The sequence below is a fragment of the Gymnogyps californianus genome, chromosome 22, assembly GCF_018139145.2.
Source record: "Gymnogyps californianus isolate 813 chromosome 22, ASM1813914v2, whole genome shotgun sequence".
Lineage (NCBI taxonomy): Eukaryota > Metazoa > Chordata > Aves > Accipitriformes > Cathartidae > Gymnogyps > Gymnogyps californianus.
Window position 1 is genome coordinate 4,922,628 of NC_059492.1, and position 26,026 is coordinate 4,948,653.

The following is a 26,026-nucleotide window of genomic DNA, read 5'->3' on the forward strand; positions in this document are numbered from 1 at the left end:
TCAGATAGCAGAGAGCCTGATCACAGCTGTACCCGGCTCAGCTTAAGCTGCATCTATTCAGACTAGCTTGTCTCGCTCACAAAGTCTAGCTTTCCTGGGCAGAGCCCACCAGCCCCTTAGCAGGCTTGGGGTGGGTTTTGCGACATGAACACTAGTGTTAATTTTCACGCCCTGTGTTCGCACGAGGGGGCTGTAGCTCAAGAAACCTCCTTCGTTGTGATTTCCGCTCAGCCTGAAGAGGCAGAGCGAGCCCCTGCCTGGGGCTCCCAGGCTGCCGACTCTTACCAGATAACTGTAAAGAGTTTCTTGCCAGTTAAGGATACGAAAGGGGGCGTTTAAATGCATTAATCGGTACTCTGAAGTGTCAGAGCTTTATAGAACTCCTTGAGCTGCCAAAGTGATGTAATCCCACTTTTCCATTACTGTCTTAAAATAAATAGATGCTTCTAGGGGGTGAAAAAGTTTAGTTTATTTAAATTTTTGTTGTTTCCAATTTGTACAGATACCATTAGCAATTGACAATTTGAAGTCAAGTATACACAATTGTAACTGGGATAACGGCTCATACACTGGTGAAGGTCCAGGTCACAAAGACGTAAGTTTTTAAAGAGTGCCAATTCCATCTTATTTGGAGCAATAGATTTGTAAACATTCAACCAGCTGCCAATGCATTTTGAACGTACAGAAAGACATCTCAAAGAACATTTCACAATCTGCAAAACTCCCTTTCAAGTTAAAGCACTTCTTTAGTAGTTCCTGTATTTTGAAATAACCTTGGATTCTGCTACCACAGTTCAGTTGTTTCTATTAGAGGATCAACTGAATTGTGACAACACTGAAAGTTGCACGCTGGCAACTGCCCCGTCCCCACTCTGAAGCTGACATAATCTGGCAAATACTGGACAAAGTAACATAGCATTGATGCATTTTAGAAAGAGAAAACTGTGACAATACTTCAGTTTTACCAAGCACCCAAACTCAGCCATTTGCATTTCTTGTGAAACATCTGATTTGATTTTCAACACCTTAGTGTTTTTTCATCATTTAATACACACCTCTCCTATACATTCAGAACATGAGTATCTTAAACTTGAGCAGCTTTTTTTTTTTAAGGTTTTTTATTTTATTAAAAAATTCTAAATAAGCCTCTTTTGCACCAAGTTTACTTTTTAAAAATGAACTCACAACCAAGTAAAACGTGCATATTCACTGTATGTTAAGTGCAAGGGCACAGCCACAAATGTCCTTTTTTTTTTTTTAAACAAAATATCTTTTTTTAAATCAGGCCATGTACTCAACATGGTCATCTTACATTCAGCAGTTTTGTACTAAAAATACTTCTGTGCAGGAAAGCCCAGCATAAATTTACATATGCTACAAAGTTTTACATTTATTTACATGGCTCTGTCTTCCCTATGAAAACATTTTAATACCTGCCACAAGCTACTGTAACTTAAAACGATTATTACAGGGTAACCAATTTAAGACCAGCCTAAGTAACTACTTCACCTTTTTCACAATTTTAAAAACTGATACAAAAATGTATTTTAGAATGCAGCAGTGCAATTGGAATACAAAGGAGTTTTTTAGCGTTTTTTGGCAGTCATCTGGCAATGCAGCGTCATTAGTTGGCACAGTCTGAGTTGTTGAGATTCCAATGAAGTTTTGCTAGAGCGGGAGAGGCCATTACAGATTTGCCTGATGTGTTCTTCCATCCTTTCAAGGACACGCACCAGTATGTTTCCTAGACCTCATTTTTAGTCGCAGGCTTGAAATGCTTGTCCACCAATTCAAGAGTGCCAAATAAAGCTCACAGGTATAAATAAGAGACAACTCATCTGCTTTACCTAGTGCCTAGGTGGAGGTCTCCTCCGCTCAGCAAATCTGCTCTGCAGTTTTTATTTAACAAGCAAATTTTACGCAAGTGTGAAGAGCAGCAAAGTACCTGACTAAAGCTTTCAGTGCATTTTTTTCCAGTTACCGCTGCACTAAGTTAGGTAAAAGCTGGTTTTCTAACGCCATACCAAAAAGTAGTCACAACTCCAATTTTGGGAGACAGTCCCATTTACTCTTCAATAAATACAAGAAATGGTGACTGTTAGGATTTGATTAGATGGATTATAGAGAAAATACCTATTTCACAGTGAAGTGAACACAGCACACAACTTTTGAGGTAAAACATAAGGGGAATGTAAACTTCCACCCCCTCCTCTTCCAAGTGATTAACTACATGCAGCAAGAACATCTAGTTCTGTACACCTGTGCATCTGGAGTTGGGAATAACAATTCTCAAATGTGAAACCCTGTAAATTTAAGTAACTTTAAAAATACGAAAAGTTACATCTCAAGCCTGGACTTTAAGTAATGTTTTAAGCTGAAATGTCATTATTTCTTTATCAGAAGGTTTAAAAGAAACAGGTACCCAGTGGCTTGGTGGCTTAGGAAGAACACTTGGTGAGGGTGGCTCACTAAATTTTGCTCCAGCATAGTTCTGATTGGTTTGAGGTGTGAAAAACAGGTTGCGATTCGATAAAGTAGGACTCCAATTTTGATTACTGGGGAAATGAACATTGTTCTTTCCCCCTTTTTGCATGGCCTGCCATGCACCAGATGATGAGTTGCATCCATGTCCTCTTTCTTTCTTCATGTAGGTCTTCATCTGTGAATTCTGGTCTTTATTCTTCTGCCTGTTTTTAAGTTGTTGATGGTTCTTGGTGATATTTCTAGACTGGGGAACTGGAATGTTGAATCTTTCTCCACCACCCATCTTCAACTTAAATGTCACCTGTAAAAACAGGGGAAAAAGTCGGTGGAGTTTGCATTACTACTTTTTTTTTTAAACAGAAAATATTTCAGAGAATTTTGAGAGTCTAAGCAAGGGGACTGAAATCAATCTAACCAAAACTTATATCAATTGAAAGTAGTGGGTTTTCTCCTTTACTGGATGCCACTTCAATAACACTCAAGAACTTAGCTGACACACTCATGAGAACTGAATTACAATGCAGTGTATCTTCTGAGTGGGAGATTACTGACTCTACAATGGTTTAACAATTCTGCTGCTGATGGCTGACCAGCACATCATATGCCAATCCATCCTTCAGGAACTGTAACCCAGTTCACTTCACAGTCACAGCTTTGTCTACCTAGTTATGAAAACAGTCCTCCAGGCAGCCCAACTACTAAATACGCCACTTCTTTTCTCCTCAGCAAAAGGTGTTACTGGAAGAATGTGAAAGACACATTGCTTGCAAAATACAGTGCCAAATTTAAGGTGTTAGTATTTAATCCTGAAGACATTTAAACCAAGCTTGTTACACCTAAAGAGCTGGGCAAAGTTTGCACTGATAAAGCCACTCCCCAGTCTTTCTGGTAAGTCCAAGCACTACTGTGATAAACCCAAACTGAACTGAGAACCACCTCAAATAGAAAGCAGCCGTTGGTAACTGAACTTGCAAAGCAGATAGCCAGATACTATCACACGTACTTGGCACCTTCGTGCTGACTCTCCTAGAGTATGCTATTCCTCTCCCACCCGCATTTACCTTTCAGTTGTCTTCTCAGATTCCACACTCTCCAACTCCTGCCCCCTTTCTTGCTTCCAAGCCTGAAAGAGTAGGTGCTGCCTTTTGCTGGACTCCTTCCTTTGGCTAGGAATAGAAGTTTTCATGGGCTGATCTGCTGTATTCAGCCAGGTAGCCGAGCCCAACATCGGATTCTCGGCACAGAAGTTCCAAGGGAGAAGTCCCACTGCATAAATAAGAATGAAGTTTTAATTCAGGTTAAGGAAACAATTGTTTCCCCTTCAAATTTGGGGAAAAAAAGAGCTGAAATAATTCAGAGAATTCATAAAGTCAGTTGCGTCTCCTTATCTGTTAAAGATGACAATATACTTCAAACTTAAAAAAAGAAAACCCACAACCAAAAGACATGGCAGTATTTATCCTACTCTATATAAACTTCACCATCACACTTAGCATTTCACAAAGAACAGCATTTTTATCTATCTTAATAAATATTTTAATAGGCAAGCAAGAACTTTTTTTTTTTTTTTTAAGAGGGAAAAAAACTCAAATACCATGGAAAATACTTTGGGATGAACTCTTAGGAAACTAGCGCTTCAACGCATCCCTCCTGAGCACAAAGAAACCCTCCCTGAGAACTACCCCTTGAGAACTCACCCGCCTAGCTCTGTGGGACCACAACAGGAAAGCACCACCGCCCAGACTGACTGCGCACAGAAACTGACCCCGAGTGCCCCAACACTCCCCATGAAACCAATCGCACCCCCAAACCCTCCTCCGGCCACTACAGCAGAGCTCCGTTTCTGATCTGTCAGCTGTTTTTTTCACCTTCGTTAGCAAAGCAGTTCCTCATTAACTCTTACAGTAACTTCCTGTTTAGCCCATGGCTCACCCTCTCCTGAAATTTTTTAAACATTTTAATCTTAGGGCACTCCAATCTGTTCAACTCCCCCTAATCGATGTGTCACTCTTCAGAGTCATCAGCACCCCGACTCCATCTCCCCCCAAAAGCTCCAGGAAGAGCCGCCCATCTTCATTTCCAGCTTTCGCCTTGTTGCGACTAAAACTAAAGGCCGAGATAACGTTATTAGCACAACCCAAGCTGCTGTTTGCTCCCACCGGAGCGGCCCTCACAGGCTCGGCGCTTGCCAGAGCGCCATTTCTTCAGCTCCAAACTTTTTCCCTTCTTCTCTTACCTACACCCCCCCGGTCCCTCATCCCGCCTGACGCCGCGGGGAGCGTCCCCACTTCCCCAACAATGGAGCGACCCAGCGAGCACAACATGGCGGCCACAGCGCCCGGCCCTTCCCGCACCGCTCCTCCCTTACCGACTTCTGTCCGTCTCGTTCGCCCACAAGCACAGACACACACACACGGGCCTTTAGGAACCGACCCCGCTGCTCCTCCGCCGTCACTCTCCGACACCCCCCCCCCACAAAGCACAGCCCAAACCGCTCCACCAACTCCCGCCGCTCCCCCTCTAACTCCCACACAAAATGGCGGCCGCTTCCCTACTGCGTATAACACCCTCATCCTCCTCCCTCCTCCCCAGACGACCCTGCGACAGCCAATAGGAGCGCGCTGCCCGCTCCCTCCGCCAATGCGAGCCAAGCCCCGCCTGTTGCCGGGAGGGGACGGGGCAGACTGGCCGCCGTTTGAATCTCCTCAGCGCAGGGCAGCTCGGGAGCGGGGCCGCGGCCCTTTGTCCCGGGAGCGGCCGCTCCGCCGGGCAGCGGCCGCGGCACGGCCCGAGGGTCCCGGGGCTGCGCTCCCCAATGCCCCCCGGCCATGCAGCCAGCTTTCCCCCCTCGCTCGGGAATTAGCACAACAAAAAAAAGGGGGGGGGGGGGGGGGGGGAGGGGAATGGCCGCGCCGGCTGCCGCTTGGGGCTTCAAAGAAGTAAAATAATTAACGACAAAAAACAAACCCCAAAACAACACCCACCCCCCCCCGGCTGTAAGGGGGTCCCCGGGAGAGGGGATTCACTGAACGGCGAACAAAGAGCAAAAATCCAGCCCCGCAGAGATCCCCCGCAGCTTTCAGATCGCCAAATGGAGTATCTCGGGTTCGTCGAGCCCATACCTCTCCCCTGCATTTATTTAAATTAAATAACTTTTAAAATTTAAATTATTAAAAATTATGTAGAAGGATTTCTAATGTCAAAATGTAGGGAAAAGCTTCCACAGGTTTAAACTACTGTTGTGGAAAGGGATTCAAAACTGCAGAGCCCCTGGCACTGGCTGCTGTTGATGTTTATATTCGCATACTCTTATTTTGCCTCAAGGGATCGTTTACACTGAAACCCAGGAGATTTGGCCTTTACCCTGTACAGGCTGAATGCAAATTACATACAGACGAGAAACCTGCACACTTAAGAGAGCTCCCGCTCCCTGTCCACCACTGAGGGGCCAGTCAAGCACCGTACACTGCATTAAGGACCAAAAAAAGGAATCTCAAAAGAAAATGGAAAGCAACTAATTCAGTTTAAACACCACTGGGGCAGGTCAGGGGGGAAAGTACTTAAAAACAACACATGAATATTCAGAGTTTTTATTTGAGGTATAAACAGATGCCTTGACTTCATTGGAGCTACCCTGCATTTTTAGCTACAGAATGGAAAAATTACTCTTTCCTCCTTTATCTGTAAACCATTTGAAACAGAGCTGGTTTTACTGACCAGCACCTAGTATCACAGGGCTCTGACCCATCATAGGGTCTTCAGGCACTAACAGGACAAAGGTAAGTACCCCAAAGAGGAGCTGCATCTTTAAGAAGTTTGTATTTCATTATGCAGTGTTATTGAAAAAGACATGGTATGTTTTAATATACAAGATGTGTTGACATAACCAAGCCCAGACTTTTGTTTGTGTTCTTTATTGTATGTTTGCACAAACCAAGCTGAGATTAATTTGTTTTCCTCCCTTTGCTCTGTATTTCTTGGCACAATGTTATGGCTAAGATCCTTTTGGTAGCTTTCATTTAGATAGCAGACAACAGTATCTACTGTAACCAAACACTTAAGCCTTGAAATTCCACTAACTATCTCAAACAACTCCCCTACAATGCACATCAGCAGATTTTTGCTTTGGTTCTATCTTTAGTGTGTTTATATCTGCTAAAACATCATCTCATCTCAGTGTGTAGATGTTTTTAAGCCAGGGCATGTCACTGCGATTTAGAAACAGCATTTTACTGGCTGCAAATGTGCTCTCTTGTCTGGGGAGCAGACCAGCCATGTACTTTTCAATCCAGATCAAGGATGACACAAGGTCTGGCAGTTTTTCCTCACTATCTTTTAGATATTTCAAAAAGCATCTTGTCTTTCAGAACTGGTTTTGAGGTCAGGCTGACACATTTAGCCAGAGGGGAGCAGGAAATGTCAGTGATAAACCAATCCTGTACTTGTGCAGAAACTGTTCCACTGAAACACACCAGGAAACCGGTTGAATGCTACAATAAATTGTGTCATTCAGAGTTCAAGCAGGAACACAAGGGGTATTTTTTTAAATCAAAAGGGCAGGCAGTCCAGAATATCCAAAACACCACAATGCCCAACTTGCAAGCAAAGAGAGTTACCCATGCTTTACACTTCAGCGGCTAAAACCTTGGGCAGGTTTCCTCTCCTGCAGTGGAAGAAAAGCAGACATTCCCAGAGCTACAGCAACCCTAACGTGTACAGAAGCGCTGAAGTGCCTGCCATGTCCTGGACTGCATGTCCTGAAGACACAGCAGGCTCAATCCCAGGGTTCGGTCTTGATTCCTTCTCATCAAGATCTGAGATCCCTTCAAGAGAAGCTACTTCACTCGCCCAAATAGTGATTTTTAAACCCTCTTTTTTTCCCAATGGCCTCAACACAAGACTTCTTGTTCCAAAGCCTATGGCACTATATTCACCTCAGTTACTCATGGGCAGACCGGGCTGCAGTGAGATGTGAGCTGCCTCCAGGAGCAGCTCATGCCACCATTCGTGCCATGCAGCCCTCCATCTGCTAAAGACAAGGTCCAAGAGGCAGTGCCCTCAAACATGCTCCTTGAACAGGGTAGTACCTCCAAACCTGACTTTGCTGTGCATTGCCACATGGCGACACAGACTCAATGACCTCAGCTCCACTACACCTTTGCTACATCCTCTTATAACCTACTGTACATGTTTTTTTCTATTGTGCAAGTGTCTGCTCTGTCTGGATTATTCTGCTTCCTCCAGGTAATCCAAGGCTGACTGCAATAACTACCAAGTTTCCTCATGTTCCCAGGGAGCCAGTTTCTTCAGGAGGGTCTACGTGACTCAAATCCTCCTCTCAGCCCTCCACCATACTTTTGCTGCCACAGTGACAACCACTCAAGGTTTTCCCTAGCCACTATTATTTTTTCACTCAGCATCTCCATTCCCTCTCAAAGCAAGTGTTAATACCAGCCCAGGAAAGCAGCTCCATCTGTGCTGGCATTGCAACAACTAGCAATTTGCACAGAAGTTCCAGCGAAGACAAAGTCCCCAGAGCTTCATTAGCCTCAAACTGAAATGCTTCCAGCTGTGATCAAGATGGATCTAGCCATGCACATATTCATGCCAGAGCATTTCAGTGGAACTACCCACTGACAGATGCTGCAGGAAGTAAGCAGCACAGATGAATCATTTGTTAAGTCAGTAGTGAACCATTGCCCCAGTTTTATTCCACAGGTGACAAGCTTCTGGTGGTATGTGATTTTGAGAGCCATAAAAAGTAAACACCTTGGGGTTACTAAGAGTCCCATGACACACTTGAAACTAGTTAGATGTTTCCATCTGAGCCAAACATTAACCAGGGTGACAACCTACCAAATGTGTTGAGTTTGTATTTTCTTAAAAATCTCCACAAAAGTATTGAGTATACAGTAATATTTAGAATATCCTTTTTTCTGTTTGGCAGAGGACCCCTGTTTCTCAGTCAAAGCTCAGGATATCCACAGCAGTGATCTACAGGAACTAGGTGGATATTTGAATCTCTCCAGAGTAAACAGAGAAGAGGTACAAGGCAAGCACCCCAACAATTCAATAAAACTGTGTACTTTAATTGCTTAAAGCTCCTTATAAGTTTGTTGTTAAACAAAGCAGATGCAGGATACCTAAAGTTACTTTCTATATAAGCTGTAGATATGAATTAAGTCAGTGTCCACCAGTACCTGAGTTGCATCATCTCCAGAATAAGAGTTTCCTCCTCAGCACTGCTGAAACCAGTTACATGCTCAGGAGTGTCTCTGAGAACATACCTCCTTTGCATGACCGCAGCATGCACATTTGTATCTATACATATACACAGAACAAAACAAACTCAGCACCAAGACTGAAAGCACCATGGACACACACAGCTCATTGCAGATCAGTTATCCAAGCCCTGAGCCTTATGGCCCAGAGGGGTTTAAAGGGCTTGTGCTGAAGCAGTTTCATTGCAGCTGATGTCTGAATGCTGTAAATAAAAGCACATCCAGGCATGACTCCTGAGTCACACCCCACAGGTTTTCTGTCTCAACAGCTCCCTGTTCAAATCCACACCAGCACTGAGTCACAAAAGCCTGCAGGAACCTTCAGCCCATTTAACTCTATACGCCTGGTTGATATCCTATCAGCAGGAAAAACGTTTCCACCCTCAGCCCACCTCACTGCACAACTGCAAGCAGAGGTGGTTCTCCAGCAGGACAGCTCACCCAGGGCACAGGCACTGCCTTACAGGGACAGAAGGCAAACTCATCAGACAAGCCCTGCTTTGCTCTCATGAACTATGCTATACAAGGGAATAAGTCTGGTTTTTCTGAGCATTTCCTCTGAGTGCAGTATGAAGTCACACTGGCTCTCTGCTTCACACCTTAGCAACATGAGCAGTGCCTCCACCCTCAGCCCTGTCTGGCCACTCAGTTTCAAAGTCAGCCCCAGCAAACACCAAAGTCAGAGAAATACAAGCAAGTCACTGTCCTCCCACAGAGCACAGCCACACTTTCTGCAAATGCTGGTGACTAAGTGCCCCATCACATGAATTCTGTCCTAACAGCAGCCCCAGGCATTGTTCCCTGCTGCTCTGGAGACAGACACACTACTGCTGAGCAAGACCAAACTCATTGGCCCTTTTCCCCATTGCCTGCACAGCTTTTCTTTGAGCCTTTCCTCCAGCACACTGCAGGACCAGAGGCAGCAGCTCACCGAGACACAGCCCCAGCAAGCTGGGGTGCCCACTAGCCAGACACCTCTGCTGCCAGAGCTAGTACCTGTGTAAGCTCTGCAGGGAAAGCATCCCTTCCAAGGTCATCTCCCCCACTTGCCAGTTCTGCTCAGCTGCTCAGCCTCATTCACTTGGAGAAATCTGGCTCAGCTGCTGGCAGCAAGGCAAGAAATGCAAACTGCTGCCAAGACTGTCCTGAAGAGCTCAGCAAAACCCCACACCACTATCCACACAACAGCTCAGTTGCACCTCATTGTGCTTCTGGCTTAAATACCATAAAATCAGGTGCGCTGAATTCAGGCAACCCCACCCAGTTGCGAGAGAGGCCATTTAAAGCCCAGCTGGCCAAGGCAGTCTCTTAGAGCCCTCCTTCAGTGATGGTGCTCCTTTAGTTCCCAGTAGTTACAAGCTGACTCTGCTTCTGCTTGGTGCCAGCAGGCAAAGTGACAGAAGCAGAACGTGACCTTGACGGGAATGTAAAGCTGATCATTGATCCCAGATGTTGACCCTGGGTATGGGGGGGTTTCCTAAAGCAGGGCTGCTCACAGCTGTGTTAGCTGCAGCTGATGCCAAGGGAAAAAATCCAAGCTAGAGGGGAACAAAAAGCCCTTACATTACGGAAGTCAGCCTTTAATGGTTTTCTTTTACTCTGGCAGGACAAGTTTTGCTCTAAAAGAGAAACCAAATGACAAGCTTCTAGCTATGCTGCAGTAATAATGTTTCTTTCTTATAATATGCACTCCTTTGACAGAACTGCTCTCTTTGCAGGTAGAGGAAACTTGGGTCTATATTGCACAGGATCCTGCTGGATGTGAAGCTGTGACAGAGCAGGGAATAGTTTGGGGCTGAGTGCTGCTTTTCGAACTCAGGACTAGTATAAAGTATCTTTCTGTTTTTCGCTAGCTCTTTACAGTCTCGTATTTGTTCTTGCAAAGGAGAATTTGTCGGTTCATGGGAACCGAAATGGAAGCTGTTATTTTTTGAGACAGAGCTGATAACCTGCCTCTTCTCCTTTGCTTATACAATAGTCCGTGATGCCTTTCATCTTTATTGTGATTTCCACACATGAGATCCAGAGAGGGGCTTTCAAAACCGCCCAGCCCCGAGCAGCGTCGAAAGGGTCAGACAGGTCCCGGGTCCCAGCCGTGCCTGAGCACCCCGGTGAGCAGGGGAACCTCCTTTTCCTGGTCAGGGGCCAAGAGGAAGCACTGGGTTCCCAATTCTGCCTCTTTCTCAGGCGTCCGCAGGCCGATGTCCCCGCGAGTGTTGCGGGCTCCCCTGGAGAGGGCAGCCGAGCATTGCTGAACGCGGGCGCAGGGCTTGAGCTCCAGCAGCTGCTGGGAAACTCCTGAGCCACAAATAATGGCAGAGGGGAAATATGTGAAGCAAAGATTTGGAGAGCAGGAGGTGTAACTGCTATTCAAAATCATCACGAATCCACCAAATGGGGGGAACTGGGATCCAAGCAGGAGGGAAGGTTGAGTTCCCGCTTGGGAGAAGACAGGTTGATGGTGCTGGGATGGGGCTGCGGGAGGAGGTTGCAGCAGCTCTGTAGGATGTCAGAGCGGGACCTGCGGCAGGGCAGGGTGCATCCAGGGGCTAAGGAGCACGGCCCTTCCTTTGCAGCCAGCGCAGCGTGTGCTCCCCACTACAGGTTGTATGGTCTTTACCCAACCATAACGTGGCAATTTCTTGGGGATTTTGGGCAAACTTGCCTCTACCCACCGACACGGAGCCTCGAGTAACAGGGGATACTCTCCCTGGTGCTCTGGTCACCTGCCATATGTCCCTGCTTTCCAGCAGCAACAGCACAACCTGCAAATAACCAGCTAAGGGCTGCTGCTGTGCAGCTGAGGGGGAGAAGTGGTAAGGTGTGAGGAAGGATCGCTGAGAGCGGGTAGAGCAGAGACCTCAGCCTCCTGAGCCCTGGGTCGGTCATGACCACAGGGGTATGATTGTGTAACTTAAGACCTTAAGCCATTTCCTTTCCCTTTCACTTGCAAAGAGAAAATCACCTTACTCTTCTGGCATTAGCAGAGCATGTTTGCGTACAGAGAAGTGGCTTGCCCACTTTCTGGGGCACAGACGTGGTGGGTTCTTGCTGTTAATGGTGCCAGGCAAGCACACAGATGGCAGATTTCTGAGCTTGCCCTTAGACCTGCATACAGCTAGGTATATCCAGATTTTTCCATGTCTGCTTTCCAGCTCTTTTCCCCTTCCCTCCTTTTCCACTTCCCCAGAGAAATCAGGAAAAGACCCTGAATGTCTCTCGCCTCAAACACTGCAGGTACCTGGAGGAATTGGAGGGACCGAGCAAATTATTTCAGCAAGTCGGAGGGTTAGGGTGGTTGTGAGATGTGGCACTAGCAGCCAGAAGCAGAACACAAGACCCAGAGGGGAAGTGGGGAAAGAAAGAAAACCTGACGCACGTTCACCAAAAGAATGCAAAAGAGAGCAAGAAACCAGAGGAAGGATTCGCACTGATGGATTTCCAGCCTCGGGGAATAAAACAGAATGGTACGAGAAACCCAAATGAAACCAGAAGTGATGTGAAAGGAGAGGGAAGCAGGTGCCGTCCGCAGCTGCAGAAACTGCCCTGAGAGCTGGAGGGATGGGAAGCCCCCCAAGCATCCCCAGCCCGCAACGCGAGTGAGAGGAGGTGAGTGGTTTGCGTTTGCTAACCCGTGGGGAGATCCTGCAGCCAAGGATCCTTTTTTTCGCAGTAAAACACATCGTACCTTTGAGCCAACGGTGCTGACACGCACGCAGGCAGTCTGGGGAGACTCCGCTGTGCAGGGTTTGTCACGGGGAGATTCCCGGTGTTGTTCAGGATGAACTGCAATGCCATGTGTAACAAAGGGTGGGAAAATTGGGTTTTAGGATGAATGCTTTCTTAACAAGAACACGAAAGGTAAGTGTTTAAATAGCAGACTAGGGACTAACTCTTTACAGCTGGTTTTAGGAAATATTAACGTTGGATATGTCAGAGGTATTTCCAAATGCCTCGCAAGCATGAATATGATACTGAGCTCTCAGGCTGAGCGTTCTGCATGAGTTAGTCTTTATTATGACTCCGCATGTGGTGGTTTTGGTGGAGTGAGACAAGCTCTGTTTTGCCATGCTTTGTACCCACACTGGTATTCGCAGTGCTGTTCTGCACCCACACCCCCCTGGTGCTTCGAATGCTGTCACCCCGAGGAGTCACACACGGACAGAACTGGACCCTGAATAGAAATAAAGCATATAATCTTCTGCGTGGCATTTGTGCCAGACAGTTCTTACATCAGGGAGGTAACTCCGCTCGGCATTATTTAATGTGGTTGGAGGGACAAACTGGGATGAACAGCTATTTCCAAAACAATGGCAAAACTTCTCCTGCAACTAAAACAAGAAATTGTGTACAAACTAAAATATTTGTAAAGCAAAAGATATTTTGCTTTTTCAGTAAATAAAATGTCCAAGCATTAATGACCATTTTTGCATAAATCACTTCACTTGTTCATATTAGGTGATCACTTAAGACATTTTATTTTATTGTAAAGATCAAATCTCTCAGAAATTCTGGCGATGAAATATTCAAGACCAGCGCTTTCAGAGTGCTGCAGGCACATTGCACTGGCTGATTGCAGCAGGAAAATTTAATTTTACATTATCTAAGCAACCAATACGTTAACTTATTAATCACAAGGATTCTGAGATGTCTCTGTAAATGAAGAAACCATCCCAAGTGATATCAGAAACCGTGCTGCTGCGTGCAAGGCAGTGTAAGTCTGACAGCTGAAATCAATCGCAGCAATGCACTGAAATGGAAAAGGACTGTTTCACTTGTAGATTTAATTTCCACCGGAGCCAGTGGAGTTATTAGGCTGGAGTGAGTGGGCTCACAAGCAGATCTAATGGGAGGAAGGTTTCTTTGCTGCTTCTGGGCAGACTTTGCAGTCAGTGAGGCTGTATCAGAAATATATTGCATTCCCAAATGTCTCATCTGCATTCTGTTCCTAATAGCTGGGCTTCTTGTTCATTCAGTACGTTGCCTCCATTCGCTGCCTCCTGGGGCTATGGTTATTGGCACTGTCTGGGGGGGTTCTCCGTTGCAAGAGATGGGGTTTCCATTGCTTTATTTTGGCAGAATATTCTCCACCCTGGGAGATCCTGCTGGCAGGAGACACTTTGCTGTGCTGGGAGGAGAGTTAATCCCGTGCAGAGGTGCAGGAAATCCCCGCTCGATTCCTGCGGCTCCCAGGGACCCCGTCCCTCTGTGCCGCAACCCCCTGGCTCTAAAGGAGGGCGAGAAGCCCCTTCACTCTTTCTTCCTGAGCTGAAACGTCAGCCCGGCGGGCAGGGACTCTCTGGGCTTGTTGGGCTGGTTGTGGGGGAGATGGGCAGCTGTGCCCAGGGCTGTAATTCCCAGGGAGGGGGAGCTGCTGCCCCTCAGAAGGGGATTTCCACCCTGGAAGTGGGGCTTGCCCCATGGAGGATGCCGCAGATCAGCTCTCCCCTGGGATCCGCATACGGGCTGGCTTGTTTCCCAGGAGCTGAAGCATGCAGGAGGCAGTGGGCATGAACAAAGAAATGGTTGAATCCAGGAGCCCATCTGACAAGAGAAAAATGTCTTCTGGGCAGGAAAAAGCAGCCTTATGGCCAAAAAAGAAAGGGACAAGCAGTGCAAGGAGAGGGGCTCTTGGCACTGCCCCTGTTTTCATGCTCCGGAGCCTCTGCAGAAGACATCTTGTGGTGGAGCAAAGCCCCGTGCTTTCCCTCACAGACACGGGAGCTGGAAGGAGGATTTGGGGGAGCTCAGTTAAAACTGCAAAGAGATTCGTCCTTGTCATTCAGCCTGAGACACAACAGATGTGGGAAGAGAAGGTCTGGGCTGGCTGGCTGATTGCTATGAGCCCAGCACAGTATTTTGAACCTGAGGGCTTATCTGAATTATGTCAGCTTAATGGAGAGAGCTGTACCAGAACAGTCCGTGCAGGAGTTATTTTGCCATTATAACCAAATTCTCTCCCCAGGCAATGTGACGTGAGGGATAGCATTTTGTTGGCCTTCAGCCTCTTGCCTAGTGTTCAGTACAGTTTCCAAGCTCCTAAGTACGTTCGTTGGACATTGCACAACTGCAGATACTGAGAATTTAAGATGATCCTGGGAATGCTGGCTGCAATTAATAGATGTCAAGCTGATGCTGGAGTCTGCTTAATTAAGAGACGTCTTGGTTTGGATGCTGGAGTTTTGGCTGGGGAGTTTTGGATACTCAAGGAGGCAGTTGCTGCCCCGGTGGCCCCTGGTGAGCTCTGAGATATGTCGAAGTCCATCTGTCCGCTAAATCCATCTCTCTCTGGAGAAAGAGATGTTGTCAGGTTTAATAAAAACAGTTAGTAATTACTGCCGCACGTGGGAGTGTTTCTGTTGAGAGATGCAGGAAACAGGAGTGCTGAGATTAGAGTGCAACATCTCCGGTCCTGCGTGATTACCCCATGCCAGAGCCTGATGTAAGAGGAGAGAGGCTTGCTGCAATGCTGAGCCACATTTCAGCCCAAAGTCCACGACTCCTCCAGATTGATATGCCAAGAAATGCAAATCAGGGTTGAACTACTCTGGCTGTAATATGCACCGAACGCTCTGCAACTGCTGATGTTCAAGCCCTGACGGCAGGCAGGAGCAAAGCGTGGGGCTCGGGCTCTTCTCCGTGACCTCCTGGGCAGCATCTCAAGTGCTCAGGGGTATTTTGCAACTACTGCAAACCACAGAAATAGTGATGAGCGTCAGGGGACAGGGGAATCAGTGGGGAAGGAAGTAACGAAGACAGGTATAAAATATGTGTCACTGCTAAGATGTTGTGGACAGGGGTTTCTAGCATGTTGGTCACTGCTGGCTATCGTCGCTTCTAAAGACAGCCGTTGTCTTTGCTGAATTTCAAAAAACAGACAGAGAAACCGCAGATGGTTGACTACAGGTACCTGCAGCCCAGCAGCGTGGCAGCCCGGCCCCTGCAGCGCCCGGGCGCTTGCTCCGCTCCCCGGGTAGCTGTAGCTGTCACACATCCCGTCTGCTGTGGTTCACACGTTTTGGACATTTCCTCTCTTGAAAGAGAGCTGAGGGCAGGGAGAGACGGTGGCTTGTTTGTGCTGGGAGAACGGGAACGCCGACAGCTCGGTGCTTTCCTCCAACAGCGGGAACTCATGGTCCCATTGCCTGGATGTGGGATCCTGCATACTCGAAGCCACACAGATGCTTTCGGGAAGGGAGTTCCTGTCCCACGGGCTTTTGCAGCAGGGCGGTACGACCTGCCGGTGCATGGCACTCGGGACACAGCATCTCTCTGCTAATAAGGCAGCTTTAGTGTGTCCGACAACCGCCTCTTCATCTGCTCTCTATAACCCAGTCCAGGATGACTTTGTTCCCCCTGTTACATGAGGCAACACAAGGCAGCTGAGCTCTCAATGAAAGTGCGTTTGGTTTAAAGCACGACTATAATCAAGAGTAAGAATGGGAGAAAAATAACATCTGAAGGACAAGCTCATTAGTTTAATGAAGATGAAGGGATTTAAATGCATTAAGCTGCAGAAGCGTAGAGAAAAACATGACTTACCTGCCACAGAGTGCACCGAGCAACTCAACATCTGCCTAGGGGAAAATAAAGCATTTCCCTCCATCACATCTCTGCTGAAGCTAAAAATATTGATAAAATTAACTTAATCCTGCGCATGGACAGGGGTTCTTAGGTTCAGGTGGTCTAACTCCTGCACGTCCCCATTTTTACATCCAACTTGCACTCTAATATTAATGTTAAACAATAACTTTTAATCACTTTGACCATGGGACAGACTGACTCATGACACAGGGATTGTGGGGGGAGAAACGCAACTTTAATGAGGCTGAGCTTTATAAAACTGCAATGGGCAAGCTTAAATATAAAACCAGTCTTGTCATTTTACGTGTTCAAACAGCTTTGGTGAACAGCAAATGCTTCAAAGTGCACTTTGTATTCTCCGATGAGCAGCACCGAGTCCCCGGCAGTGCAGTATCCCTCGTCCTTCTCCATCCCAGCCATCTCCCGGGGCAGCTTCACTGGGACAGGCTGTTCTCCAGGGCCTGTCTCTGGCCACGGCACAGTGTCACCATGAGCAGTCCCTTCCACCGCTGCTGGTCCTAGCCAGTGAATCCTGGAGGACTGGTAAGAGCTTGCCCAGGATCTGTACAATTCTCAGCATTGCTGCTTCCCTCTTGTGGTGAGGAAACAGCCCGAGAGATGGACGTGGTACGGAGGCGGTACGGACGTGGTACCCATGGGCTACGATAGACAGGTCTCAGCTAAATCACCGGTGGGATAAAGCCTGGATCTCTGCTAGGAAAGGGTGGAAGTCATCTCCAGCATTTGGGCTGTGGACCTGAAAGTAGGTCTCCCTGGGCTCTTTTTCTTTTGCGTGCTTCCGTGTAAAGGGAGGGATGTATCTGAGTGGGTTGAATTTATTGCTCGTTGTGCTCCTGTAAGTCACCTTTGCCTTGGTCTTTTTCAGAGCATCTGAAGAAGTACAGAAGGAAACAAAAACACTCTCTGCAAGCTCCTGGCTCCAGTTAATTACAATGGATATTTGTCAGATACATGAAAACGCCTCCAAATGCAGTGTGAACACCATGGAGTGCTTCATGGTCCTCAGCACGCAAGCGCAGAAGATAAGCATTGCCACCCTGTGCGGCCTCTTTGGGACACTGTGCGTTTTCGAGAACTCTTTGGTGCTCTACTTGATCTTCTCCTCCCCTGGGACCAGGAGAAAGCCTTCCTACCTCTTTATCAGCAGCCTGGCCTTGGCTGACATCCTGGCCAGCATCATCTTCGTCTGCAGTTTTGTTAACTTCCATGTCTTTAATGAAACTAATTTCTCTAAAGAAATGTTCCTGCTGCAGCTGGGAGGGGTGAACACGTCCTTCTCTGCCTCCCTGAGCAGCTTGCTGCTGACAGCCCTGGACCGTTACATCTCCATCAGCCGACCATCCGAATACAAGCTCCTCATGACGAGGAAGAGAGCATGGATAGCCCTGGGGCTGCTCTGGGTGACATGTGCGACCATTGCTTCCCTGCCCCTCCTGGGCTGGAACTGCTGCACGCTCAATTCGACCTGCTCCGAGCTGTTCCCGTTTGTGGATGACAACTATCTGTCGAGCTGGATCTGCTTCATCATAGTTCTGCTGGGGTGTATCATCTACGCCTACGCGCACGTGCTATGGAGGGCTCACCAGCACGTGGCCTACATGGAGAAGCATCAAGCGCAGGCAGGGAAGCAAAACACCAGGATGAGGATGGACGTCATGCTGGCCAAGACCCTCGTCATGGTGCTGACTGTCCTCGTGCTGTGCTGGTCTCCGGTCCTCGTTCTCATGATCTACAGCATCTTTGCCAGGCTGAGCAATCACCTGCGCAAGGTGTTTGCCTTCTGCAGCACCCTCTGCCTGCTCAATTCCATGGTGAACCCCATTATTTATGCCCTGCGGAGCAAGGAGCTATACTCCTCCCTGAGGATGGTCTTTTCTCGCTTCAGGAGGCAGCAGAAGGCCTCTGAGGAAAGCCCAGAAGCAGAGAGCACCCACAAGTCCTCCATAATAGAGACCGTCTGCGAGGACATGCGCATAACGTAGGGAGGCAGCCGTGGAAAGTCCGTGCTCAGGCTGGCAGAAACAGTCTGGATCACTTTTCTTTTTCTTTTCTTTTCTTATGGAGGTCCTGGGAGGTGAGGGATCAGACGCCTGTCATGGAGCCAGCTCCCACTGATGTTATTCTTAGACGCTGGGACATAAAGTGCGCAGACTTACACAGGCAGCCGGTCCCCAAGCTGCAGAGATAGCGGTGCCACATCAGTGTGCCAGCCATGAGGCAGCGGATAACGCCATGCCCCAGAATAGCAGATCCTAATATTTTATGACAACTCCTCCCGCCTGTCCACCAGTAACCTCCTAACCCATTTCTCTTACATTCAGTGGTGTCTTCCTTGCCCTCCCTAAAATATAGCTAACCTCAAGTAAAACACTGCGCAGACCTTCAGGTTCTCTAGAAATCCCCAGGTATCACACAACTCTCTCTAAACCCCTTAACCGGGCACAGGCAGAGTTGTACACGCACCATCAGCAAAGCGCTAACAGCACATCGCTACGTAGCAGAGGTACATCTATTTATACCAGACTTGAACGCTGTGCCGGGGTGTTACGTATTAGCAGCACGGTGACAAAAGGTCTTCAGCTCCTGGCAAAGGCGACAGAGAACAACACCAAGTCATGACGAGCTCTCGCCGATGGCGAATGCCTCGCTGCATCGTGCGGGAGCAAGACCGGCAGCAGCAGGAGGTACCTCGGCCCTTGCTGGGAAAGGTGCAGATGGGTTCTCTAGACTCGCTTGCAGAAGGTCCTGGCTAATTGTGGCTCACAGCATTTAGGATTGTGTCGATTTTAGTGTCTAATTCTTTATGGAAAACTGAAATGCTCTCACTGTGGCTTATGGACTCTGCCATAGTTGAGGATTTTGAGGCGGACAGGACCCTGCAGGCAGCACGTTTCTTTCAGCAAATTTAAGGAAAGCTAACCTGTGCCACACAGGCGTTTGTTGGACGTTATGTGATTAAACATTAAAGCCATTTTCCAGCCTTTTACTCCATTAACCTCTGGGGCACGAACTCTTCCAGGCGACAAGTTTAAGCCCACGCTGCGGCAGACACTGTGAGCGTGAGGAACTCGATAGTTTTTTTTGCAAACTACACAAAAGCAGCACCTTTAGCTGCAAAACCTGCAAGGAGAGCAAAGTGGGACGGGGCCCTTCGCCAGCGCCCCGGAGAGCAGCAGGGCTCCTGCTGGCTCCCGAAACGCCTCCGACAGGGATGAGCCTGGCTGGGCTGCCCGGGGCATGGCTGCGAGGCCCTTGGACTCTGCCCTGTTTCCCCAGAGGATGCACCCGGTCCTCACGTACGGGTTTTGGAGCCAGGTCCTGGGCCTGCTCTGGCTGTACGGGAGGGCCAGGGGGAGAGGGGTCTCATGGAGGCTGAGCTGCCATGGGGGCCAGCCCCATGGGCTCTCTCCTGGCCCATCATGGCGTGGACGCAGAAGGCTCAAACCGCAGGAAGAGGCACGCAGGCGGCTATAGTGGGGCAGAGCCGGGCTGGGAGGGAGGGAAGGAGGGAGGAAGGGGGCCGCCAGCCCCGCTGCCAGCCGGACCGCAGCCTCGAACCGGCGGCTCCTCGGTAGCAATGGCGGCGCCTCGCCGTTGCCTCGGTAGCCATGGCGGCGTCGCGGCGCCGTTGCCTCGGTAGTCATGGCGGCGGCCGCGCTGACGTCACGCGGCAGCATGGCGGCCGGTGGGTTGGTGTGGCTGGCGGCGGCGCTGGGCCCGGTGTTGGCAGCGGCGCGCTATCGCCCGGACTGGGCCAGCCTGGACGCGAGGCCGCTGCCCGCCTGGTTCGACCAGGCCAAGGTGGGGGTGTTTGTGCACTGGGGGGTGTTCTCCGTCCCGGCCTGGGGCTCCGAGTGGTTCTGGTGGCACTGGCAGGGCGAGCACTGCGCCGACTATGAGCGCTTCGTGCAGCGCCGGTACCCGCCCGACACCACCTACGCCGACTTCGCGCCCGGCTTCACCGCCCACGACTTCCAGCCCCGCCAGTGGGCCCAGCTTTTCCAGCGGGCTGGTGCCAGGTCAGCGTCAGGTGCTGACGGGGGCGGTTGGGGGTCCCTGAGGGGATAGGGGGTGGGTCTGGGGGTCCCTGAGGGGACGGAGGGTCCCTGAGGGGATGAGTGTCATGCCCGGGGGGTCCCTGAGGGTATGGGGGAGCCATTTCTGGGGATCTGTGTGGGGATGGTCCCTGGTCACTGAGCAGATGGGGGAGCCATGTCTGGGGGTCCCTGGTGGGATGGAAAAGCCCAGGGAGAATGGGGGGGGTGGGAGCTGTGCCTGGGGTCCCCAAGAGGATGTAGGGGTCCCTGAGGGGATGGAAGGGCCAGGTCTGGGGGTCCCTGAGGGACTGGGGGTCCCTGAACAGTGCTGGAGATCGCTGAGGGGTCATGCCCAGGGTGCTGAGGAGATGATGGGTCTTGCTACTTCCGAAGTCTTGATTGTTCATTCTTTTCCAGCATTAAAATCCATTAAAAACCTCTGCTATTCTTGTAGTTGCCTCTAAATTTAAAGGGTAATGACAGAGGGCTCCTCACAGCATGGTTCTTCAGTCCCTTGCTTTTTTAGTAACAGGGTTTGCCAGTGAAGCTGGGGAATATCTTAGGTAGTTCCTTTGTCATCCTGATCGAGTACTTTTTTTTCCCTCAGGTACGTGGTACTGACCACGAAGCATCATGAAGGCTTCACCAACTGGGGGTCCCCCGTGTCCTGGAACTGGAATTCTCTGGATACGGGGCCCCACCGAGATCTTGTAGGAGAGCTGGGACAAGCCCTCAGGGAGAGGTATGGCACTGCCAAACTGCGCTGTTCCTTTCATCTGTGTACACTGAATTCTCCTGGCTGTTCTTGACGAACAGCGGAAAACGATGAGTTTAATATGAAAAGAGTAGTGCTTGCAAAGTCATGAAATCTTCTGTGAAATAATAATGCCAGTAGTCTAATCTGCTCCTGGTTCTTAATCCCTACTGCCAGCCTAACTCTTTCCTCTGTGTTTTCTGTCCTTCAGGAACATACGCTATGGACTGTATCATTCTCTGTTAGAGTGGTTTAATCCACTCTATCTAGCTGACAAAGAAAGTGGCTTCAAGACCCAGAACTTTGTTTTAAAGAAGACCATGCCAGAACTTTATGATCTTGTCTTAAAGTAAGAGCTGCAACCAGTTAGGAATCAAGAGCATTTCCTGGTTTCAATACTGTAGAGAAAGATGCAAAGTGGATGCAGAGAAGAGAGGTGACAAATGTTAATTTTTGCCAAGGCAAATCTGTTTACTTATCGGTAATGATTTGTGGTAATTAGAAAAGGGGTTCACATTTGCCCTGTGGACAGTCTAATTTGTAGAATAAAGTAGGGGCAAATTTTTCATGCCAGAGCAATTCCCTTTAATACTGCCTTTGTGCAGGGTGGCTTTGAAAGTGGAGCAAGCTGCTTAGTATTTAGTAGAGCAGAGGAGCGATTTCACTGTGAATTTGCATCCTTACCTTGCCTCCCCTTGTTGACAAAAAGACAAGGCTTGGACACGTGTCGCTCAGAATGGCCGTTGTCCCAGGTCAAGAATGTGCCTCATAATTGCCTTTGAGATGCAAACTTCTGTTTTTTGGAAGAATTGCATCCTCTCTTGAGCTGTGATCAACACATCATTCTTTGCTGCTGCAAGAACCTCGCTTAAAGCTTTGTCTGAAGCAGAAAGTGATAGCATAAACCTCCTGGTAATGTCAGGCAATAGGAAGAGGAAGTGAAGTTAGACTCCAGTCACAAGAAACACAGTGCTTCCTTTGTGGTAGGAGAAAATAAGCCATTTTGAAATAACATTCATCTCTCTGTTAGATATAAACCAGATTTGATTTGGTCGGATGGAGACTGGGAAGCTCCGGAGTCATACTGGAATTCTACCTCTTTCCTTGCCTGGCTTTATAACGATAGTCCCGTCAAGGTATCACTTTCAGCTATCCCTCATGGCCGCTAGCATTTTATGGGTATGGAAGGTCTGGCAGCAGTGAGATGTGAATGCGATCAAATCAGAAACTCGCTTGACAGGTGCCGAATGTGCTTTATTCTTCCGCAAAAAATCAGAAGCCTATACCGTGCTCCTGTGAGAAGACTCTAGTGTCCTTTACAGCACACGTGGGAGGCTCAGGGGCCAGGAACGTTGTTGCCTCAACTTCTACCTGAGTGAATAGCGGGAGGTTCTCCCAGAGAGGGATTCAGCCTTCTCTGGAGGATCGTCTCTCTCTTTCCATTGATTACACAGGGGGGTTTAGGTGCTTACCTCCTAACTTAGATGCCTTTGCTAACTTAGGAGGGATGAATGCAAGCTGAAAAGTCCAAGACAAAACATTCTCCCTACTGAGCTGAGTTTCTTCTTTCAGGACACTGTTGTTGTTAATGATCGTTGGTGTAATAACTGCTCTTGCCATCATGGAGGCTACTACAATTGTGCTGACAAATACAAGCCAGGGACCCTGCCAACTCACAAGTGGGAGATGTGCTCCTCTATTGACAAGCTTTCCTGGGGCTATCGAAGCAACATGAACATTGCTGAGTTAATGGATGAAGCAAGTATCATTGAGGTGAGAAATCTGAAATCAAAATAACGGGTGTGGGGGAGTTACTGAGAATTAGAGGTTTCCTTCATCCTCCTACTTGCAGAAAGAGTTGTCATGTGTTTCATACAATCAGGCTGGAGTTAAAGGAGCAGTTGATGAGGACAAAGCCCTCCTCAGGTTTCTTTGCCGTCAGAAGTGAAGATAATGCGATTTGTTACCTTGGTTTGTCTGTCACAGGAGCTAGTGCAGACTGTGAGTTTTGGAGGCAACTACCTTCTCAATGTGGGACCTACAAAAGAAGGGGTGATTGTTCCCATCTTCCAAGAAAGACTTCTGGCCCTTGGGAGGTGGCTGGACACTAATGGGGAGGCAGTTTATGAATCGAAGCCATGGAGAGTACAGATGGAGAACAGCACAGACACGGTCTGGTAAGGACTCTGTTGCTCAGTACCATCTGGGCTGGGACTTCCAGAGCTGACGTTTCTTTTTTATTTGTTCTTAAATTTGGTACACTCTGAAGTGTTGCCATCAGGTGCAGATGGCGTTTAGGTAATATCCTACAATTGGAGTGCTCAGTTACTGCCCCAGGGTGTTATCTAAGGAATATTTTGCATGAAAGAAGAGAATAAAAATCAGGACGTCATCCATCTTGCTTGATTTGGACAAACCCCAATTCTTCCTTTAAAAAAATATCCATGCTGCTGCTGTCAGGACTGTTTAAGTACTGGTCCTGGCTAGTTTGAATTGCACAAATGTAGTTCATCTAAACACATACAGTTTGTAAAGGTAGCGATACTTGGTTTTAAGCTGTTATATAGTAGTACTAATCACTGTTACCCAACTGTTAAGGTTTATACTGACTGAGAAGGGCATAGAGAGTCAAGAGCCAGAAATTGCTACAAAACGGAGTTGTTTTTTTTTCCTCAAGTGTGCCCAAGAGTGTTCAGTCTAGCAATGCAGAGCAATGATCAGGAGAAGGCAGCGAATCTGCTCTGTTGACCACAGGCTGCAGCAAGGACAGATCGGCAAATGACATTTGCTTTTAGGCAGCACACATGGACTTTGTTTGGGTTTCATCAGCCAGTGCTGACTGGCTAAACGGTGGGTCCAAAGTGACAGATTTTGGAATGAGGGGCAAGTGGGTGACCCGTGTGCGGTGACAGTAGGCAAGCCGGTGTTCTCGTGCTGTCTGGAAAGGTCAAGCTCGTGTCTGGTTCTCTCTCATGGGCCTCTTCACCTTGCTGAACTCTTGCTCTCTTAGGTACACTTCTAAGGGACCAGTTGTCTATGCCATCTTTCTGATCTGGCCTCGGGACAACGTTTTGGAGCTGTCCTCGCCTGCTCCATCTCCAGCCACACAAGTAAGGAACTTGGAAAAAAGCTAACGCACTCTGTGAGCCCATCTTGGGCACATGTGGGTTGGGAAGGTCCAACCTGATTTCATTTGGGGAGAGTGTGGAAGTCATCGTCCCGTACTTCTTGTTCTGGGGTGCTCTGGCCTCCCTCCAGATCCTTGCAGCATCCCAGGTTATTCTCCAGGCTTTAGCTCACTGTTAACACAGAACATTGGATAGGACTTGCCAGGACAGGCTCATAGGCTGCACTAGAATAGGCAGAGACACTTCTCCCCCAGAGTGTTTTGATCCCATTGACACAGGGAGGTGAAGTAAATAACAAGCTTCACACATAGAAGGGATCCCTGGTATTGCATCTCAAATTCAAATCAGGTACACTGACCCGCTAATTGGAAATGTAAGTGACGCAAATGCCAGAGTGCCCTTTGCTCTAAACAAACAGAGGTAAAGCCTTCTCAGTTAGAAAAAAAAAAAAAAACAAACAACAAACTACGGTGAAATGTTTGGCCCCAAAATATCCCGTGTGTTACCTTCTGTGCACTGTGAGAGATGGGTGGAAACGTGCAGGACTGCTTTGAGTGTGTGGGAAATGCTGTACAGAGACTGCAAACGTGTTTTGGGTGTACTGGGGTGTGCAAATGGGAAGTGCCTGTGTGAGCTACAACCGAGTGTTTCCCCTGCCCTCCTCTGCAGGTGACGATGTTGGGTTTTGCAGGGACTCTGGAGTGGCAGAAGTCCCCAGGTAAAGGACTCCTCATAACTTTGCCCTACATGCTGCCATCTCCTCTGCCTCCTCAGTCCGGCTGGACTGTCAAGCTTGAGGGTGTGAAGTGATGGCTGCGGGATGAAAGCAGCAGTCTCCCCCTGCCTTTCTGTTAAATGGAGTCTAAGAGGATTTTTCATTTGTTGTTGAATAAATTGTTTTTCTCTTAAGAGAATCTCTCTTCTAATCCCTTTTGCCTGTAAGCCATCTGTGTATCAGCGGGCCTTGTCTGGCTGCAAAGGACTGACCTCTCCGCTCAGCAGTGGGAAGTCGGGACGTCCTTTGCAGTATTCTGCTGGGATGTGACAGCCCGTGAGCCAAACATCTACGCTTGGAACACGAAGGTTTTTTAATGTCAAGCTGGGCTTCTTGGTGGACGTTACTGCTTCGCTGCTGGGATTATAGGCGGTGATGCTGGACAGACTCAGAGTTGGTGGGAGACTGAACAGAGTTAGTATGGGGCAGTTAAGAGGACCTGCTTTGGGGTGTCGGGCCAGGCCACGTGGCACCTAGGTATTAGTGAGTGAAGCTGCCCAGAGGATGCGTGTCTGCCAGGGAGGAGATGCACAAGTTAATGGCGAGAGGATTTGGACTGTTAGAGCAGCTCACAGGACGTGGAGCAGCGGGAGCTGTGTCCGTGTTCACGTGTGTGTAGCCAGCGCTGGTGAGCCAGGCTGTGCACGGCAGCAGGGTCCGCACCTCCCAGGCAGGAGCAGGCCCTGCCACTTCCCTAGCTTAATTACTCATCGAAATTAATTTTGATAACCAATGTGATACTCTTATGTGTGGAATCATGAAGCCTTGCATGGGATGGGAATGTTCTAATGAAGACCAACCGCAGTGCCATCGCAGATTCCTGCGTATGATGTACTTGCATAAAAATAGGTACACGATAAGATGCGTTGTATTACTTTGGTGTTGATGAAACAATTATGATCACATACTTCCATCACGAATAAATATAATGGAAGCTTGTTGTTTGAAGAGGTCTAGAAGAA

At 48.4% G+C, this 26,026-nt stretch overlaps 2 protein-coding genes across 4 annotated transcripts; one reads left to right on the forward strand and one right to left on the reverse strand.

The window, feature by feature from the left end:
- Positions 1-454: 454 nt before the first annotated feature.
- Positions 455-4,918, reverse strand: PNRC2 (proline rich nuclear receptor coactivator 2). Of its 3 annotated transcripts, none has more exons than XM_050909987.1 (3): positions 4,853-4,918; positions 3,546-3,750; positions 455-2,785 (listed from the first exon to the last, which is right to left on the reverse strand). In XM_050909987.1, the coding sequence occupies exon 3, from the start codon at positions 2,765-2,767 to the stop codon at positions 2,345-2,347; it is 423 nt and encodes a 140-aa protein (XP_050765944.1). In that variant the 5' UTR covers positions 2,768-2,785; positions 3,546-3,750; positions 4,853-4,918; the 3' UTR covers positions 455-2,344. The 3 variants fall into 3 exon arrangements, with proteins under 3 accessions (XP_050765944.1, XP_050765947.1, XP_050765945.1); XM_050909990.1 differs by lacking the exon at positions 4,853-4,918 and adding an exon at positions 4,182-4,201; XM_050909988.1 differs by lacking the exon at positions 4,853-4,918 and adding an exon at positions 4,079-4,099.
- A 12,384-nt stretch (positions 4,919-17,302) lies between these two features.
- Positions 17,303-25,278, forward strand: FUCA1 (alpha-L-fucosidase 1). Its single transcript, XM_050909710.1, has 11 exons — positions 17,303-18,348; positions 18,435-18,444; positions 18,926-19,054; positions 19,977-20,389; positions 21,015-21,149; positions 21,373-21,510; positions 22,192-22,297; positions 22,734-22,934; positions 23,148-23,338; positions 24,172-24,271; positions 24,959-25,278. Exons 1-11 carry the CDS (start codon positions 17,303-17,305, stop codon positions 25,097-25,099), a joined length of 2,610 nt encoding a protein of 869 aa, XP_050765667.1. The 3' UTR covers positions 25,100-25,278.
- The last annotated feature ends 748 nt before the right edge of the window (positions 25,279-26,026 follow it).